At 31.7% G+C, this 17,886-nt stretch overlaps 1 protein-coding gene across 1 annotated transcript; it reads right to left on the bottom strand.

Moving 5' to 3' along the window:
• Positions 1-893: 893 nt before the first annotated feature.
• LOC149544218 (uncharacterized) lies at positions 894-1,664 on the bottom strand. The gene has a single exon (XM_089795932.1). It carries the CDS (start codon positions 1,662-1,664, stop codon positions 894-896), a length of 771 nt encoding a protein of 256 aa, XP_089652058.1.
• Positions 1,665-17,886: the final 16,222 nt, after the last annotated feature.

Raw genomic sequence — 17,886 nt, 5'->3', positions numbered from 1 at the left:
AATAAATATATATTTTTTATTTCAAATTAGTAGTAGATGCTTGCAATATATGTCCTCTTATATGAAGTAAATAGAATTTTTCTAAAGTAAAATAAAATAATATTCAAGAAAATTAATATCTAAAAATTGAGCTTACAATTTTACATTTGGAACAAAATAAAATAATAACAATGAGCAAAATAATTAGTTCTAAATTGAACTTGGAGCTTTAGATTTCTTACATATTTTCATATGTCGATAATGAATCTCCATGTTTGATCTAAAGATCATATTGATGTTAAAAATATACAAAATCAAAATAAGAAACTACTTTAAAAAATTCAAATGAATTATAAAAATCCAGAACAACATTGATATAACTATGATATAAATAACAATGTAAGAGCGAGCATATTTGATTGGGAAGTCCAAGAAAAATGATGAAATTGAATTCACCTTCAGAAAAGCACAATTTCGGAGCATAAGGACAACTCACTTATTGGTCAGCTTTGTCTGCCAGTGCACATAATCTGAAGAGCTTATTTGGGAATAACTGTTTATCATTGCAATTGAATTCTTATCATTCAAAACTCGATTAAATTTGTACAAGATCATTTCAACTTTGGCATTAATATAGACCAGGCTTAGATTTTACTCTAATATAGTCTTGGAATTAATCAGAATCTGCAAGATTGATGAAAGCAATAGGATTGAGCTAAAGATTAGACAAACTTTCCACAATTATTTTTCTTTGCAATGGTGGAATACATTATGAAAGTACTATAGACAAATAAATAAATAAGAGAGCTTCAATATCTTGAAACCAAAAGTGACATAAGCTCTACTATGAGCAATAAATACAACTCACCCAAAAAAAACCTCATAATACACAAAATAATCTGAGAAAATAGGCATTACTTATCAGTGGCAGGCCTTTCTCCTAGCCTCAATTCAAGATCCAAATCTTCTATCTCCGAACTCCCACTTTGGCTGCATCTAATTCTCTTGTTACCGAATACATTCTCATATGATGTACCAACTTTATACATCTCATCCTTGAAAAGAAGCCGTGTCTCTTTAACCTCTGATAGCTCTTTGGAAAAAGTGGAAATTGGGTCTTGTACAGTCTCACAGGAAGAAGAAGAATGGGTGTTGCTACAACTGTAGGGGGACATTGAAAGAAGAGTAGAGGGTGTAGGAATACATGAAGAAAATTTAGATATAGCACAATCCTCTTTAATGGCACCAATAGACATGGGACTTATAGGGTTACATGGTAATACAACAGGAGGAGAAGGATTAGAACATGCATATCTTAATTGAGGGTCCCTCAACATAAATGAGGATTTCTCAGAAGGAACATCATTTGAATTATATAGAAAATCTGCAGATTGGGGTTGATAGACATAATAAAGCTCACGGGGAGGAGGATCAAAAGGAAAAGTGCTATCATGGGGATAAGAATTATTATTATTATTATCAACATCAATAGGAATACCTTGACGAAGCCGTGCTCGATCCCTCCTATGGACATTCATGTGACCTCCAAGAGCTTGTGCTGACCTAAAAATCTTTCTGCAAAAGGAACATGTGTAAGATCGAGGGGGCCAAGTACTACTTCCATCAGTGTCCTCAGCAAAAGCTTGTTCTTCTCTACTCCACATCATTGTCAGGTTTCCAGCCATAACATAACCTCCACAACATTCAGAAACCCTAAAACAACAATTCCCAGTCCTATCAAATCTCGACAAGCTTCAGTGCCTTAGAATCTAATCACCCAAGGCTGAAAACCCTAATAACTGATCAGATCAATTATCTTGTGGGTTCATTCAAAAGTACTCTCAAATCTATGTACAATACAAGAATTTCTTCACCTAGGGGATCAAAAACTGATCTATGAAGATGTAGATTTTCTTTCAACTTTTGATCCAAATGGGTGTTACAAAAAGGTAACCTATCCACCATGGGAAACTGAGAAACACAGTGTTTAGAATTATAATCCACATCAAAAGTGAAAGAACAAGCGTTTCATGAAAATCCCATGTTCTCTGAATGTGCAAATCATGAAATGAAGGTTTCATGGGGAAGAGGGCTGTAAGATCAAAAGACTAACACAAATTGTCAATATAAAACAAGACATAGTATAAAACCGACACAACTTGCCGTGAACACAAGTTCCTTGTAATTCTCATATTGTTATAAAACTACTGCCGGCTTGCACTGGTCTTCTACAGAGACTCAAATCATTTTCTTTCTCCTATATTTAATTCATCTGTCAACAAAGACTTTGTCCTCTGCATAGATAATTAGTTCTAAACAAATCTCATGCCGTTGCTCACCCGCGACAGTTGAACCGAGAAAAATATATAAAGGCTACTGACTTGACTTGAACAACTAGGTGCTATGGAAAACAGGTATGGAAGACCACGTTTGTCGTCCAAGACTTGTACACTTTCTATATTTGGATCTTCTCATGGTTATACAAAGCTTATCCAAATATACTAGTCTCATATTTCCATAGGTTCCCTTAGGTCATAATGGTGAATTATATTTTTTCAAAAAGGATTACAAATGCTTGAAAAGGTGTGGATTCTTGAACGGCAAGTACTATTCTCAAAGAGAATCATATGTTAGCTTGAACGGGTCTCTCATTGTTCTTATGGGCATCAATTTTGATATTCCTTTCCATAGCCAAAAACGTTTCTTTGTCAAAAATTCTCTCTGTGATTACCGAGCTATTGTACATACAATCCCTAGGTAGAATGATACTCAAAGGTAGAATGTCATGTCTCACCATCCAATGCTTTTCTTTCTTAGCTAAAGACAAATACCTTGGGTTTCTTGCAGCAGTATTGGTATGTATGAGATAAGTACAGTTGTTATTATATGCACATGACTCCTACTTAAAATATTGCATTTTAAAATTTGATTGTTGTTATTTAATTCAGAAAAATGCAGATTCTATTTGATTCATATGTATGTTCAACAATATAGAACTCAAATAAATATAGTTTAAGTTTTTCTCTAACTAATGACTAAGAAGAATTTGTTTTCTTTGACTATGTATATATGAAAATTAAAATTATTATTTTAGTTTTGATTTTAATGGACACAATTATTTTTTAATATACTGAATTCTAGTTGTTTTCAAATTTCTTCATGTAGGTGTGAAAGAGTGTTGTTTATATATTTTTTTGAATTATTTTAGAAAAGTGGATTTGCTATATTCATAGTAAATAATGATACAATTTTATAAATTTGAAATATATATTTGTAAATAATTCTTAAATTTTTGTACAATATATAAATATAATTGAAATGGTCTTAAAAATTTAAGATATGTTCAGGTTATATTTTTCGTAATAGTTTAAAATATTCTTAAATTTTGTGTGTGTGTGTGTGTATCTTTATATATACATATACATATACATACATATATATCCATACATGTATGTACATATACATATACATATATCCATACATACATATGGGCTTAAGTTGTTCGGATATGTTCACCTTATATTTTATTCAAAATAATTTTTTGTTTTTTAAAATTAGGAGGACAATTATTTTCTAGCATTAGTAGTTCAAATGTTCTTATAGCTTTTTATTTTAAAAAAACTACAAAAGAAATAGATCAAGAAAAGAACATAAAAATCAACAATAATCAAAAGCATTTCATTCTCTAACTCTTTCAAATGAGGAAACTAGAGAAGTCTTCAATAAAGGTTCAACAACAATCAGAGTGCAAAGCGAAAGAGGATAATATTTATAAATATAATAATTTATATGGATATTTTATGTGGTAATTATTAAATTATTTTAAAAAGTATATTATATTTATAATAAAATTTAAACTTTTTCCATGTAGATGGTTGTCAAATTTAATCTATAAAAAAAAGAGTTAACATTAACACGGTCACACCTTCTCACTCCCCCATTCAGCCATTGTAGAATGCCTATCGGCATTAACAAGCTTTTAAAAAATTATTAATTACAAATTAATTTTCAAACTATTTTCCTTTCTATGTTTTTTCATTAAATATATAAAAAATATCTCACAAATATTTATCTTTATATAATAAAACTAATTTTATATAATAGATTGTATATTTTTCAAATATTATAACCAATATCTCAAAAGTATTTTCCACCAATTGAACATTGACCACATAAATAATAATAAATGAATAACAACTATTAATATTTCAAGCAACATAGACTATAAAATTTCATTCAAATCTAAGACTTGATTTTTTCTAGATAACCTTGACAAATGAATACCTCAAAGTCCTTTAAAAAGTTATTTTATAATATTTTTATAATTTTCATTAACAACAATAAAGTTTGATTAGACTTAAAATTAATACTAACATAAAAAAAAAACTACAAGGTTAAAAATTAATTTTAAATAAAGTACAATGTGAAAAATAAATATTGATTTTTAAAGAAAAATAAACTATTATATATAAATAAATTTAATAAATTTGTACTTGAGAAATATGACATAAATTTTATATACATTTATGAATTACTTGGTTGAAAATGATAAATATTTATTGAAGTTTTATTTATATTGATTTGTTAAGAATAATTTTTATTTTAATGTTTATTTAGTTTTAGGTTTTTGTTTTTTTAGTACTAAACAGCTGAAGTCTTTATATTATAAGTAAATGTTAAAAAGGAAGTTATATTGTTCTCCATTCAAACAAGCATTGGTAGGAAAGAATGGAGCAAGAAAACCTCTAGTCTTGCCTGGGATCGAAGTCCTATATTATACAAACTTTAAAAGGGGCATCCCCCAATATATTCAAAACTAATGAAATCTTACAATGTCCATTTATAAGATCTTATATTGATACGAATAACTCTTCTTGTTGTATTCAACTTGTCTTCAGAATTTAGATTGAGTATACGTCCTAAAATAGTACTTCTACGCTAACCTACATATCAAAGAAGACCTTTCTTACCACAATGGGTTAGTAGCATTAGTCCAAAAAAAGGGAAATCAAGGAATCAGAAAGAACCTTTTCTATAACAAATTTTAACACTTTTTTTCTTAGCTCTATGTAGATTATTATAAATTGGTAAAATACTAGCTAATTTATCAATTTTTAATGTTAGTGTCCTTATTATTTTTAAATTTGCATTTTTAAATAATTAAAGTCTTGATTTATAGCTAATAATTCTTCTCCATCAGCCCCTTTGTTTGCTGAATGATCGGCTTTTCAATTTTCTACACTAAATATGTGTTGGGTTTTGGTTTCCTTTAAGAGATAAAAAATCTTTAAAAATTTTGGGCTTTGGTTTCCTCAAAGACTTACAATATCTAGTTTTGGATTAGAAAACTATTTAATTTTTGATTAAGTTACTTATAATCATAGATTAAGATATTTTTACTATCAATACCCTTATTTCCTAATGGATCTATCTCTTTATTCCCTTCCTGGAAAATATGCAGAATTTGAAAATCTTCAAAGATGTCAAGGAGATTTAGAACTTCTTCTAGTTTAGCATTTAAGACCCAATTTGGTGTCTCCCTTTCCCTAATGGCATTTAGTACAATCTGTGAATCTCCTTCATTAATATGTTTTGAGATACATAGATTTAGACAAATTTGGAGACCTTCTTGAAGGACTTCTAATTTGGCAAGGTTGTTAGTGGTTGATCCTAAAGATTTCACCCTTTTAGCAATCTGGTTGCCAAAATCATTATTAATGATGCATCCTATTCCTCCAGTTCCTCCAGTACCAATATTTCATCTCACGAATTCATCAAAATTTAATTTGATCCAACCACTAGGAGGTGGAATCCATTCACACTTGTCCCTTGCCTCTTTATTCTTTTTTCTTTTATACATAAGAAAGGGACTAATTAGGCTTTTAAAACTCTTTTCCATTATATCATCACACTCTAAAAATGATCCTTCCTCTTTTGGGATTTTCCTAAGGTTAGAGTTTAAGGTTTCAACAATACAAGCCTTGATTTTATTCAAAAGCTCACATATAGTCATATCCTAATAGTAAAATATTCTACTATTTCTTTCTTTCCAAACTTCTGAAAAAAAGATAGATGGACAAATATTCTAGAGTTTACAAGAGATACAACTACTACTATCAGTTGGTCATCCCCTAAGAAGATCATTCAAAGATTCTAGCAGAGGAGTAGTCCAACCTAGCATATGCCAGAGTCATTCCCAATAATATTGTGCGTATGGACAATTATATAAGAGACATTCATTATCTTCATTCTTATTCTTATATAGCACACATCTTGAAGGTTCCTCAATGCCCATCTTTTTGAGTCTACCAAAAGTTAGAATCCTATTCTAAGAGATAGTTCACATAAAGAAGCTTGCCTATCGTAGGTAGGAAGAGTCCCAACAAATTTTAAGGAGAGTATTAAATTCTTCCCACCTTTGGGAATGAATGATTTCTCTATTTCTATTTTTAACATTATACCTACCATCTTTTGATACTGCCCATTTGAGTTTGACATTTCTTGCTAATTGTTTTATATTCCTCTTATGTATGATGTTTTCATAAACCTTCACTACTGCTAGTTCAAAGTCAATAGTATCCAAAGTTTTCCATTCCCAACTTATACTGCCATTAATATATTTTTTATTTTTATAATTGTTGACCTTACACCCTGAGAGTTTGACTAATTGATCTTTAAGAATTAATAGGACACCCATGTTATCTACTCGGGGATGGCCGTCCTAAGGGTCCTCCTAAAAGAGAGCCTATCACCATTACTGAAATCCCAAGTAAGATATTTACTAATTAGAGATCTTCTTCTTACTATAAAATTCTATCTTTCAGATCCTTGAGGAAGAATCCTCATTTTAAACAAGGAGTAAGGATCAACTACATTTAGGTATTTGTTATATAAAAATTTTGCCCATTTTTTTATTTCTCTCTATGAATAGTCGCCAAGTCAATTTGGCCCCTAATGCTTTATTTTGCCAACTTAAGTTTTTGATACTTAGACCTCCTAATTCCTTTGGTTTACATAATTTTTCCCATTTTATAAGAGCCAATTTTTTCTATTCATTAGTGTCATTCCAAAGGAAGCTTCTGGTTTTTCCCTCAAGCTTCTCATTAATACTTTTAGATAAAGGTAAGTAAGAAAGGGGGTAGGTTGGGAGGGAAAATAATACTACTTTGATCTTTTTAACTTTACCAGCCTCTATGACCCATTTATCTTTCCATCCTCCTATCCTTTTATCCATTCTTTCTAGGATATTATGTCATTCCTTATTAGTTTTACTACCTTTTTCTAACTCTATTCCTAAGTATTTACACAGGAATGTACCTCTTTAATATCCCATAATATTATAGATTTATTTTTCAGTTTTAGGTTTGGTGTTAATGAATTTTTTTTCTTATTTTTTAGCATTCCCTCTTTGGTCTGATGCTCCCATGTACTATTGAATGGTTGACTTGAGGTTTAGGACCTCTTCTATTGTACTTTCACTTGGTAGAATGGTATCATCTACATATTGTTGGTGGGTTATATTAGGGACATTTTCAGTTACAATAATGCCACTTACTTTGCCATTAGTATGAGTTTTAGTAATTTCTCTACCAAATATTCTACAATGATAATGTATAGGAAAGGAGATAGGGGATCTCTTTGTCTTATACCTCTTGATGTTCAAAGAATCCTTCAGGAGTTACATTAATAATAATTAAAATTTTAGTTGTTAAGATGCAAAAGATAAGATTAATCCATTGGTGTGAGAATCCGAACGCTTCTAAGGTTTTGCATAGAAACCTCCAGTCAACCATGTCATATTCTTTTTGAATATCTAGTTTCATGAACATACTTGCCATTTTATTCTTATTGGTTGAGTGTGACATTTCTTGTATGATGAGTATTCCACTTAGAATTGATGTTCCTAATACAAAACCCATTTGTTCTTCTAATATAAACTTAGGGAGAATATGTTTCATTCAATTTTTTAAAAGTTTGGATATGATTTTATAAATGGTGTTGCAAAGAGCTATAGGTCTAAAGTCTCCTAGGTTTTTAGGGTCATTATTTTTGGGTATCAAGGTAAGAAAGGTATTATTGATTCCAGATATGAATGATCCACCATTTCTTGATGCTTCAATGACTTTCCAAGTATCAATTATGATAATATCCTAACATTTTTGGTAGAAGAAAGCATAGAATCCATCTAGGCTTGGAGATTTGTTAGGGTTCATGTTGAATAACATAGATCTAACTTCTCCTAGGGATATGGGTGTATTTAATGCTTTGTTATCTTCTATAGTAACAACTTTTGGTATAGCTTCAAGCATTTTTTGTTAAGCTATCATATTTGAACTATCAAAATTATTTAATAAAATATTGAAATGACCTACAAAAATCTTTGCTAGATACTATTAGGATATTCAGTGATAGTACCTAATGGGCCTTTGATTTTTATAATTTTACTTTAGCTTTGTTGTATAGGGTGCTATTATGAAAAAATAAATTATTATGGTCTCCTTCTTCTAGCCATTGCTCTCTTGATTTTTATCTCCAAAAGACTTCTTCCTTTGCCAATATGTTTTCCTTCCTAGTGAATAATTTTTTTTTTAGAAAGAAGTTCTCATTATTCATACCTTCTTTAATTACTTCTGTTTTTAATTTTTTTAAGCTTTCTTCAATATCTATTTTTTCTTCAAATATATTATTGAATTATTCTTTATTCCACTTAATTATATTTTCTTTAATCATTTTCATCTTAGAAATGAATACGTACATTTTGGAGCCTTTAAAATTATCTTGGTTCCACCATTATCTAACAAGCTCTATAAATTTTTTGTCTAAAAATCACATTTTTTCATGCTTAAAAATATTTTTGATAGTTTTAGAAGGTTTAATAAATTCAATTCTAATAGGATAATGGTCTGATCCTACTATAGGTAGAATTCATGATTGGATATCTAAATCCAATTCACATAGTTCTCCTTTGAGAAAGAATTTGTCTAGTTTCTTAGCAATTAAAGAGAAGTCTTTCCTTCTATTATTCCGTGTGTACTTACTATTATTAATAGGAATATTGATTAGGTTGTTAAGGTCTATCCATTTTTTAAAATTTCCTAGATGCTTGGGAAATTTACTAGAGGCATCCAAATTTTTCGTCTATATTCATAATGGTATTAAAATCTCCACCTATAAGAATGAATTCATTACTTTGATTTTTAATAAATAGGCTAATTTCATCCCATGATTTTTTTAATCTATGTTATGAATTATTCCATAAATGTTTATTAAAATTAGCTATAGGTTAGTCTTTATGCTTTTAATTCTTTTGCTCATCAATGAATTATCAGATTTTAGTACATTTAGAGTTACTTTTCTAGGGTTCCAAATCATTACTAATCCTCCTAAGGATCCTCTAGATTCATGTAAGTTAATGTTTCAACTAGTACCTAATTTCTTTTCTAGCTTAATTCCTTCATCCTTATTCAGTTTTGTTTCTTGTAAAGTAATAATTTCATAATCAAATTATTTTAGGTTTTTCTTTAGTAAGTGCTTCTTTCTAGGAGCATTTATACCCATAGCATTCTAGGTTGTGATCTTCTTGTTTCCTTCGAAAGGTTCTTCCCCTTTCCTGGATTAAGTAACTAACTATTTTTTACTATTCTTTTTCCTACCCATCTGCTTCTCTAAGTTCTTTAAGAGAGTCGCTTCCTCTTTTAGCTTTCAATTTTCCATATATAGGAAAATTATACATTCTTGATTCATCAAAATTCCCAATTGCTCTATGTTTTCCTATGCATTTAAGGCACTTTCATATTGTTTTCCTTCTGTCTTAGCTTTTTCTTCATTTTCTAATTCTTTCATTATTTGTTCTGCAAGGGTTTTCTAGCCATCTAGATGTCTAATATTTGATACAACTAGTATACTCCATGTTCTGCCCATATCTACTGTTGGCATTATGATACATTTTTGTCATTAGTTACAACACTTATTGGATTCTGAATGCTTACCGAGCTCTCACCGAAAGCCAGTGTTTACCGAGTAATCAAGGTAAACAAAGAAGCCAGTGTTTACCGAGTAATCAAGGTAAACAAAGAAGCCAGTGTTTATCGAGTAATCAAGGTAAACAAAGAAGTCAGTGTTTACGGAGTGATCAAGGTGAACAAAGCAGCCAGTGTTTACCGAGTGAAGATGTACTTAGTATTGACCGAGAACTTCGTGATAATCGAGCTCCTAAGGTTATCAAGGAAATTAATTTTACCGAGCTCAGATAGTTATCAAGGAAACTAACTATCACCGAGTCACAAGGTTCTATCGAGTGTTTCCTTTGATCACCGAGCTACAGTTCAGATAGAAGTATTCACCGAGTGACATCTCTTCTACCAAGCCTCAAGTGGTTACCGAGTTCAGAACTACTCAAAGTGTTTAGTATGGACCATGCCTTCACTTCTACCGAGTGCATGACGATGCCGAGTAACGCAGTGGACGTCGAGTATCAGAAGGACACCGAGTCAGTTCAGTGAACCCGAGTTTTTACCTTGGGCCGACTTTGTATAGAGATTTGTACTTGTTGTTTTGGCCGACCTTGCATGCATTGTTTATTTGGATGGTATATATATGTAATGTATTGTATCATTCAGATGTAAGGAAGTAAGAAATGAGATGAAAAGCAATTGCAATGGCAATAGAAATTGTGATTAATGAAACTGCGAAAGTGTGAAAGAAATACATGCGTGCGAAAGTATGTGTGCTGAGTTGTGAAGATATTCAGCAAGGTCGAGTTTTGGAGCAGAAAAGTTTTATCTATCACATCAAAGTGAATCAGAGCATAGCGGATCTTATCAGCAATCAGTTGTAATCAGATCCACTGTTTCATTCTAACAGGTGAATCAGTTTTTGTAAATCCTTTAACAAGGTAGACTTAACAGTCTTTTGTAAATCTCCTAACAGAGTGCATACTTTATTGTATGTTTGGAAATCCTCTAACAAGGTGGATCTAGCAATCCTTTGTGCTCCTAATAGGGCAGATCACCAGAAGTGGTCATTGTAAGCCTTAACCGGCTAACTTCATACTGCAGTAACGAAGCTTGTGGGTTTCATCCCCACCCCAGTTTTACTTTCTATTTGGAAGGTTTCTGGGTCACCAAATCTGTGTGTTCAAGTGTTGCAAATGATTTTGTTTCATGCTTACAGTAGGTTACTTGGATGAATGGTGAATATATCAGTATACAGTTTTATTGTTTGAAATTTTAGAAGTTACTGATTCACCCCTCCCCTCTCAGTAACTTGTCATATCTTGAATATTTCCAACAATCTACACCATCTCCTTGTCCTATTATTATTCTAGATTTTTTTGTCTATAAAGCTTTACTTCTCTTATCTTCATCTTAAATGATTAAATTATCTTTTCTAAAATCTTCAAAGGTTTAGTTATCTTGACCTAATTTCACAACTTATTGCATTAGATCCTCTTTTTATAAATCACTACTTTTATCAATATTGTCGAAGTTAAATACTTGGATCAATTCATTAGTCACTAGTTCCAAATTATCTTTCTCAGCCTCATCTAAAATTAACATTTCAAATTCTTCAATTTTTGATGTATCATTATTCAAGAATTCCTAAAACTCTTGTGTTAAAAATCCTTTTATCTTCTTTTAATCTCTTTCCCTACACTGTACTTACTAGGGTTAGAAATAGGTGATTCTTGTGTTGTAGTAGGCGTCTTCCAAAACTTGGAGAATATATTTATTACCTCTCTTTTAGCATCTTTGAAATCCTTCATTGGCTCTTCTTTCTATTTCTATGGAGTGCCCATTGATTATTTTATACACTTAGCTTTAGTTCACTCTAGAAATTCATCAGAGAAAAGATGTTTGTTTTCTATTTCTTCAAGACTACTATTAGTATTACCCAAGAGCTCTTTGTCCTGAGACCTAGGTTTCTTTTCTAATAATTTTTCTCTCCCTAAATTTTCTTTTGTGTTCATACCTTTCTGTGCTTTCTTTTGTGTCTTGTTTAGCCCTCAATTGTTGATGACTATACTTTGCATCCTTGAGTTAGACATATTATGTTCAATTTTTGCTTCTTCTCCTTGTTGATTTATTTGGGACTTTGATCTTTGCAAGTAAGATCTATTTTAAACTTTGTGCTAGTAGCTTTACATTATTTTATATCTAAAATTTCAATAGATTCTTTACAATTATCCGATATTAATAACTTCTTCCTTTCTTTGCTTTGAATTTTTTTTTTTTTTACAGCTTGTATTATCCATGTTACTTTCTTTAGATCTTTCTTGGAGATAAGAGAAGGCCTGCATATGATCTCTATAATTGGAGTTAGATTTTTTCTTTTCTTTTCTTAATTCACCATCCTCCAATTCTAGAACTACTTTCCTTGCTATCTCATGAATAGGCTTCAGGAGACCTTTCTCACTTATAGACTTCCTCTGATATTCTTTTTGGTTTCTTATATTCATCATAGGGAAGGTATCTTTAAGATCCAAAGTTGGTTGATAAATTTTAAATTTAATCTTTCTCTCATTATTTAATTTGATTACTTCTAAGATTTTGCCTTCAAATCTATAGAAGTTTAAGTTATAAATAGATTTGATTTTTATTACCTAAATAGGTTTGAATTTTGGGTTATTAGTCTTGAATTTGATTAATTTAATATTATTGCAATATTTAAAAGAGGTATCTATTATTATCAAATTAACAATTGAAAAACCAATTTTCTTAAGAATCTCTACATGCATAAGTTCAGGAGGGAGAGATTGAATGGAAATACAGGATGGTATGGAGAAATTGAACAATTCTTCCTTACAATGTAGGGTCCATTCAAATAATTTAATAGCATGACCTTTAAAATAACAATTAGAGACAAAGAGGAAGTCTTTTTTTAACATATTCATCACTACAATGAGTGTAAACTAATCTATCAGATTGATGAGATATACTTACCTAATTTTTACAAAAATCCTTTAGCTAGTTAATAAGATTGATCATTTCTTGTTTTGGTCCATTCCAAAATGTGAATACACCAACATTCTGACAATCCTATCAGTTATCTTCATTGTCATAATTTCTGACAAGTAATAAGGATCTGTGCCTTAGGTTTTAAAAGTTGGGGTGAGGAGCCATGAAGGGTTGAATAGAGGAATAAGTAGGAGACTTGGGATTGAAATTCCTATAGTGAGGGGGGATATCTGGTTTAGGAAAGATGAATGTAGGGTTGAGAATTGAGGTCTTAGTCTTCGAGAGATGTGCTTCATGAATCTTGGGGGAAATCTCATAAGATTTAGTTGGTAAACCTATCTATTGAGAGAACATGTGATATCTATTTTAGTTTGCATATTTAGTATGATTGAAGAAGCAATTTTTTTTGTCAAGGGTTTAAATGGAACAAATGGTATTAGGTTGAAAGCCTTTTTAAGCAAAAAAATTGACTAACTCAAGGAAATTATCTCTTTTATTGTTGATTCCCATGACCAAGCATTAAAGGATGTAATAGACGGTCTATATCTCAGGATGACCATGTGGAAAAATGACCAGACATAGTGAAATCCATGACAAGGAATGACAAAAGTGGCAACATCTTCTAAATTAGATGATCTTCCTCTCTTAATGCTTCAAAAAACTCTCTTCAGGATTCATGATGACAAAAGGAAACCTATAGTGGATCTTTTACAGTAGCAATACACCTCTCAACAATGTCAAATTTGATCACTGAAATCAATAAACATCTTATAATTTGCTATCATGAAATAGTAGAATTTTCCAGTCTAATCTATAATTCACTTACACATATAGGTATGGCACAATAGTATTATGTTCTCCCACAACTACACATTAGTCAACCTTCATGTTTGCACTATTAGCTCCATAAGTTGCATCACCAATAAATGATATTGGGCATAAACTAAATGATTAGTATAATGATCTACCCTTTACAATTCCTACTTTTTTCACATCCATTCATACAACTATTGTTAATATATTTCATATTTAATTATATATATTAGAATATTACTTACTTTATCTTTTATTCAATTTATATATTCTGTAGCATTTTCTCCTTCTTTAGTTCTTGTTAAGTTTTGTTCATAAGATTTAATATAAAATGTTCTTTCTCTATATAATATCGATAAACTTATAAATTTTAAGACTATACCTTATAAACTATATGTTTATTTGTAGACCACACAGATTATCATATTTAATAGGTTTGACCTTAGAATCTATTGAGTAGTTTATACATTTTTTATTGCAATTTATATAAAGAATATTATATGCCACAATCTAGAGATGAGAAAAAAGAAATAGACTATTTCCTTTTTAATATAATCATTGATATGATTTATAATGTTTGATAAATATATTTAATGTGTAACTTGGTCTCACAATATTCTATGATGAAGGTATGAGGATTGAAGAAAATTAAAGCCTTGTTTGATATTTGTCTTTTTTTATTTAGTTTTAGTTTTATTCAAAGAGTTATCTCTTAATATATAAATTTTTCATTTTAGTTAAAAATTTAAAAAACTATCATGTCATTTATTTATTGTAGAAGTGTACAAAATAATTGTTTGCCAAAAATATTTTGAAAAATAAGTGTTTAATAAATATGATATTTTTTATAAGAAAAACAGGTTTTACAAGGATCCTAAAACCCAAGAGTTATTACATATCATAGGGTTGTAAATAAAATAAAAAAATCTTATAAACAATATTATGACCAACCAAGAGGCTAGATCGAAAGATAGACAAAAAGCCAAGCAATGAACCTAAAGAAACCAAAAACCAAAAGACACAAAAAGATAGTCCTTACTCCTCCACTTTCCTTTCAAGGTCCTGCATTGTTTCTGCCACTTCATAGGCTTTTTGATACTCCTAAATTATTTGCTGCTATTTCTTCAGGAAATTCCTATTCAACTAGCTATGGGATATGTCCATGATGGTTTCATCATCCTTCTTGTCTTCATCTCTTTTCTTTTCCTCATTATCCTCTAGAAGATCCCTGGCTTTAGCTTTCTAGCAAGAGCAACAATGTTTTCATTAAGAGAGTTTAGAATGGAGATTATCTAGTTAGCCATGTTATGGTTGTAAGTCTCCAAAATTTTCATCCTTTTTTTTACCAACCTAATCAATCCCCCTAATCTATGGCATTCCCTCTCTCAAATTTCTTCTCCTGGATTTCCAGCTATGTTGTTCTTTCTTTAACCTCATCCAGTTCATGAAACAACCATTTAATTGATCAAAAATTATCTATCATGCTATTTCTTGCATTATTAAGTAGGTTCATTCCCACTTCCCTTGCATTCTTAGTTATAGCCACCAATGCTAGATCAATAAGATCCTCCACTTGGACCTTTCCCTCTTTCTCTTCTAGGATTTGTGGGTTCATGGCTTCCCTTACAATCCCCATCTTTGAAGTTCTAACATTAAAATTTTTTCATGCTAGATGCCTATCTTTTTATAAGCACCTCACCACTTCCTTTCTCCATTTTTTTTCCTTTTTGTACTCTTGAGGGAGACTTGGAGAGGGTGGAAGTACCAAAATATCTAGACCAAAAATAGTTTTACCCTTTATAGGTGTGTCCTCCTCTTTCATCCCCATCTATTTCTTCCTAGGGTTTTCAACCAGCTCCTCTGTATCTTCTTCTTCCTCACCCTTATTCTCCTCATTTGTATCCATATCTTCACCTTCTTCATGATATTCCTCTTCCCTCTAATCAACAATTTTGGGCCCAAGGCCCCTAGGAATTTTCTTACATGGCATCTTTGATGGAGTGGGCATATCCTTATCCTTACCCCTTTCCTTTTTTCTGAATGAATGTAGAGGTTCATCCTCCTCCAAGCTAATACTCTTAACCTTTTATGAGTCTAAAAGGAAGTTAGAACTCCCCGTGTCCTCAAAGGTAGCCCAAGCATGAGCCAAGGTTTTACTTCTAGATTGAGCCTTAAAATGTTCATATATCAAAAGCAATAAACCCTCATGGGGTAAGTGCACCAAGTTGTGGTGCCAAAAGTGGGTATAAGTGGACACCTTTTTCCTAAAATTAGCAACTTTTGAACTTCAACAAGAATTTGAAAGTAGTTACGCTCAAAATTTTAAGATATGAACAAAAAAAAAGTCGTAGTCCTTTGAATCTAGTTTCTAAACTACTAATTTTTTTTCAAAATGGTTTAGTTTTAGGTCCTCAAAAAAGGGGCCACAAAATGTGGTATTGTTTATTCAAAAAAAACATAACACATTACAAAGTATGGCACCCCTAAAATTTTAACTTTTTTTTAGAAATTCTTTAATCGCTCTAGTCAAAAGTTACTTAACACTTTGTAGTTTATACAAAAATTTTTGGGTAATTTGATAATGTGTATTTTTTTTTAATGAATTTTTTAACTAGACAAATCCCAAAAAAGTGAAATATCTATGTGCTCCCCCTAGAAATAATTGAAATTTTTTTTTTTTAATAAATTTTTTAACTAGACGCATCCCAAAAATGTGAAATATCTATGTGCTTCCCCTAGAAATAATTGAGAACTAATCTAAAATCAAAACTTTTTTTTTTTCAAAGTGTGTAGAATGGAGTCTAGTTTCTTAAAAACTAAGTTGTTGCAAAATTTGATGAACGATCTAAAATCTATAGCCCAATTAGTACATGGTGGTTTTTGACAAAAAATGAACATATATTCAAAAGAAATTATAGATGAAAGGCTTGAAATAGTTTAAATTAAAATTAAATTATATGGTTATATAGCTAACATAAAGACCTGCAATGTCATGTAACTTAATCTTATCAATGGCCAACCAAGAGGAATCTTGAAGGAGAGCACACAAGAAAAAACAATCATTTTTTGTATGTTTTCTGGAAAACATGTCTTAGACCTATTTATAAACTCCAAACCTTTGGGTTGGATCTCCAAGGAAAAACCAAGCCTTAGACTTGGTTTTAATGCAAATCTTTCGATAGTGCATACACCCTATAGTGCACACTCACTATTTAAAGCATTTGAATTTTGGTCTCAATAGACTATTTAAACCTAAATAGTACATAGAAGAGATGCAAAGCAAGAGCAAGAGAGAGTGGGGCGAGGCGGGGCAATGGCTATGTCTATGTGTAAGAGAGAGATAGAGTGAAAGTAGGGGATGAGAGAGGGGAGAGGGTAGGGGATGGAAGAGAGAGGAAGTAAAAAATAATAGGAGTGCCAGAGAGAGTACAAGATGGGAGAGAGGAAGTGAGAAAGAGTAGGAGTGGCAAAGAGAGTATGAGATGGGAAAGAGAGGAAGTGTGAGAGAGAGTAGGGGTGGCAGGGAGAGTACAAGATGGGAGAGAGAGAGGAAGTGAGAGAGAGAGTAGGGGTGGCAAAGATAGAGTACATGATGGGGGAGAGAGAGGAAGTGTGAGAGAGAGTGTGGGTGGTAGAGAGTGAGTATAGTGTGGGAGAGAGAGACTGAGAGTAGGGGATGGGGAGAGAGAGATTGAGAGTAGGGTATGAAGGAGAGAGAGTAGGCAGTGGGAGAAAAACTAGGAGAGGGAGAGTGAGAGAGAGGAGGATGGGAGTGCATGTGTGTGAAAGAGAAAGAGTAGGGAATGGGAGAGGGTGGGGAGAGAGAGAGAGAGAGAGAGAGAGAGAGAGAGAGAGAGAGAGAGAGAGAGAGAGAGAGAAGGTGATGGGAGAGGGAGTGAGAGAGGGAGAGAGAGGGGGGATGGAAATGTGTGTGTGTGTGTGTGTGAGAGAGAGAGAGAGAGAGAGGGGGGGGGATAGGAGAGAGTGTGAAAATTTGTGAGAGAGTAAGGGGTAGCAGAGAGAGAGTAGAGAGGGAGAGAGTGAGAGTGAGAGTGAGAGTGAGAGTGAGAGTGAGAGAGAGAAAGAGTAGGCAATGGGAGAGGCAGTTGGAGAGGGAGAGTTAGAGAGAGACAAAATA

Source organism: Cupressus sempervirens, chromosome 8 (genome assembly GCF_028749045.1).
Source record: "Cupressus sempervirens isolate cs-2001-9-10 chromosome 8, ASM2874904v1, whole genome shotgun sequence".
Taxonomy (NCBI): Eukaryota; Viridiplantae; Streptophyta; class Pinopsida; order Cupressales; family Cupressaceae; genus Cupressus; species Cupressus sempervirens.
This window is presented reverse-complemented; position numbering and strand designations above follow the sequence as displayed.

What these genes read in the sequence shown, in the direction of transcription:
- LOC149544218 (XM_089795932.1), bottom strand. Translation starts at nt 1,664, where the DNA reads ATGGCTGGAAACCTGACAATGATGTGGAGTAGAGAAGAACAAGCTTTT.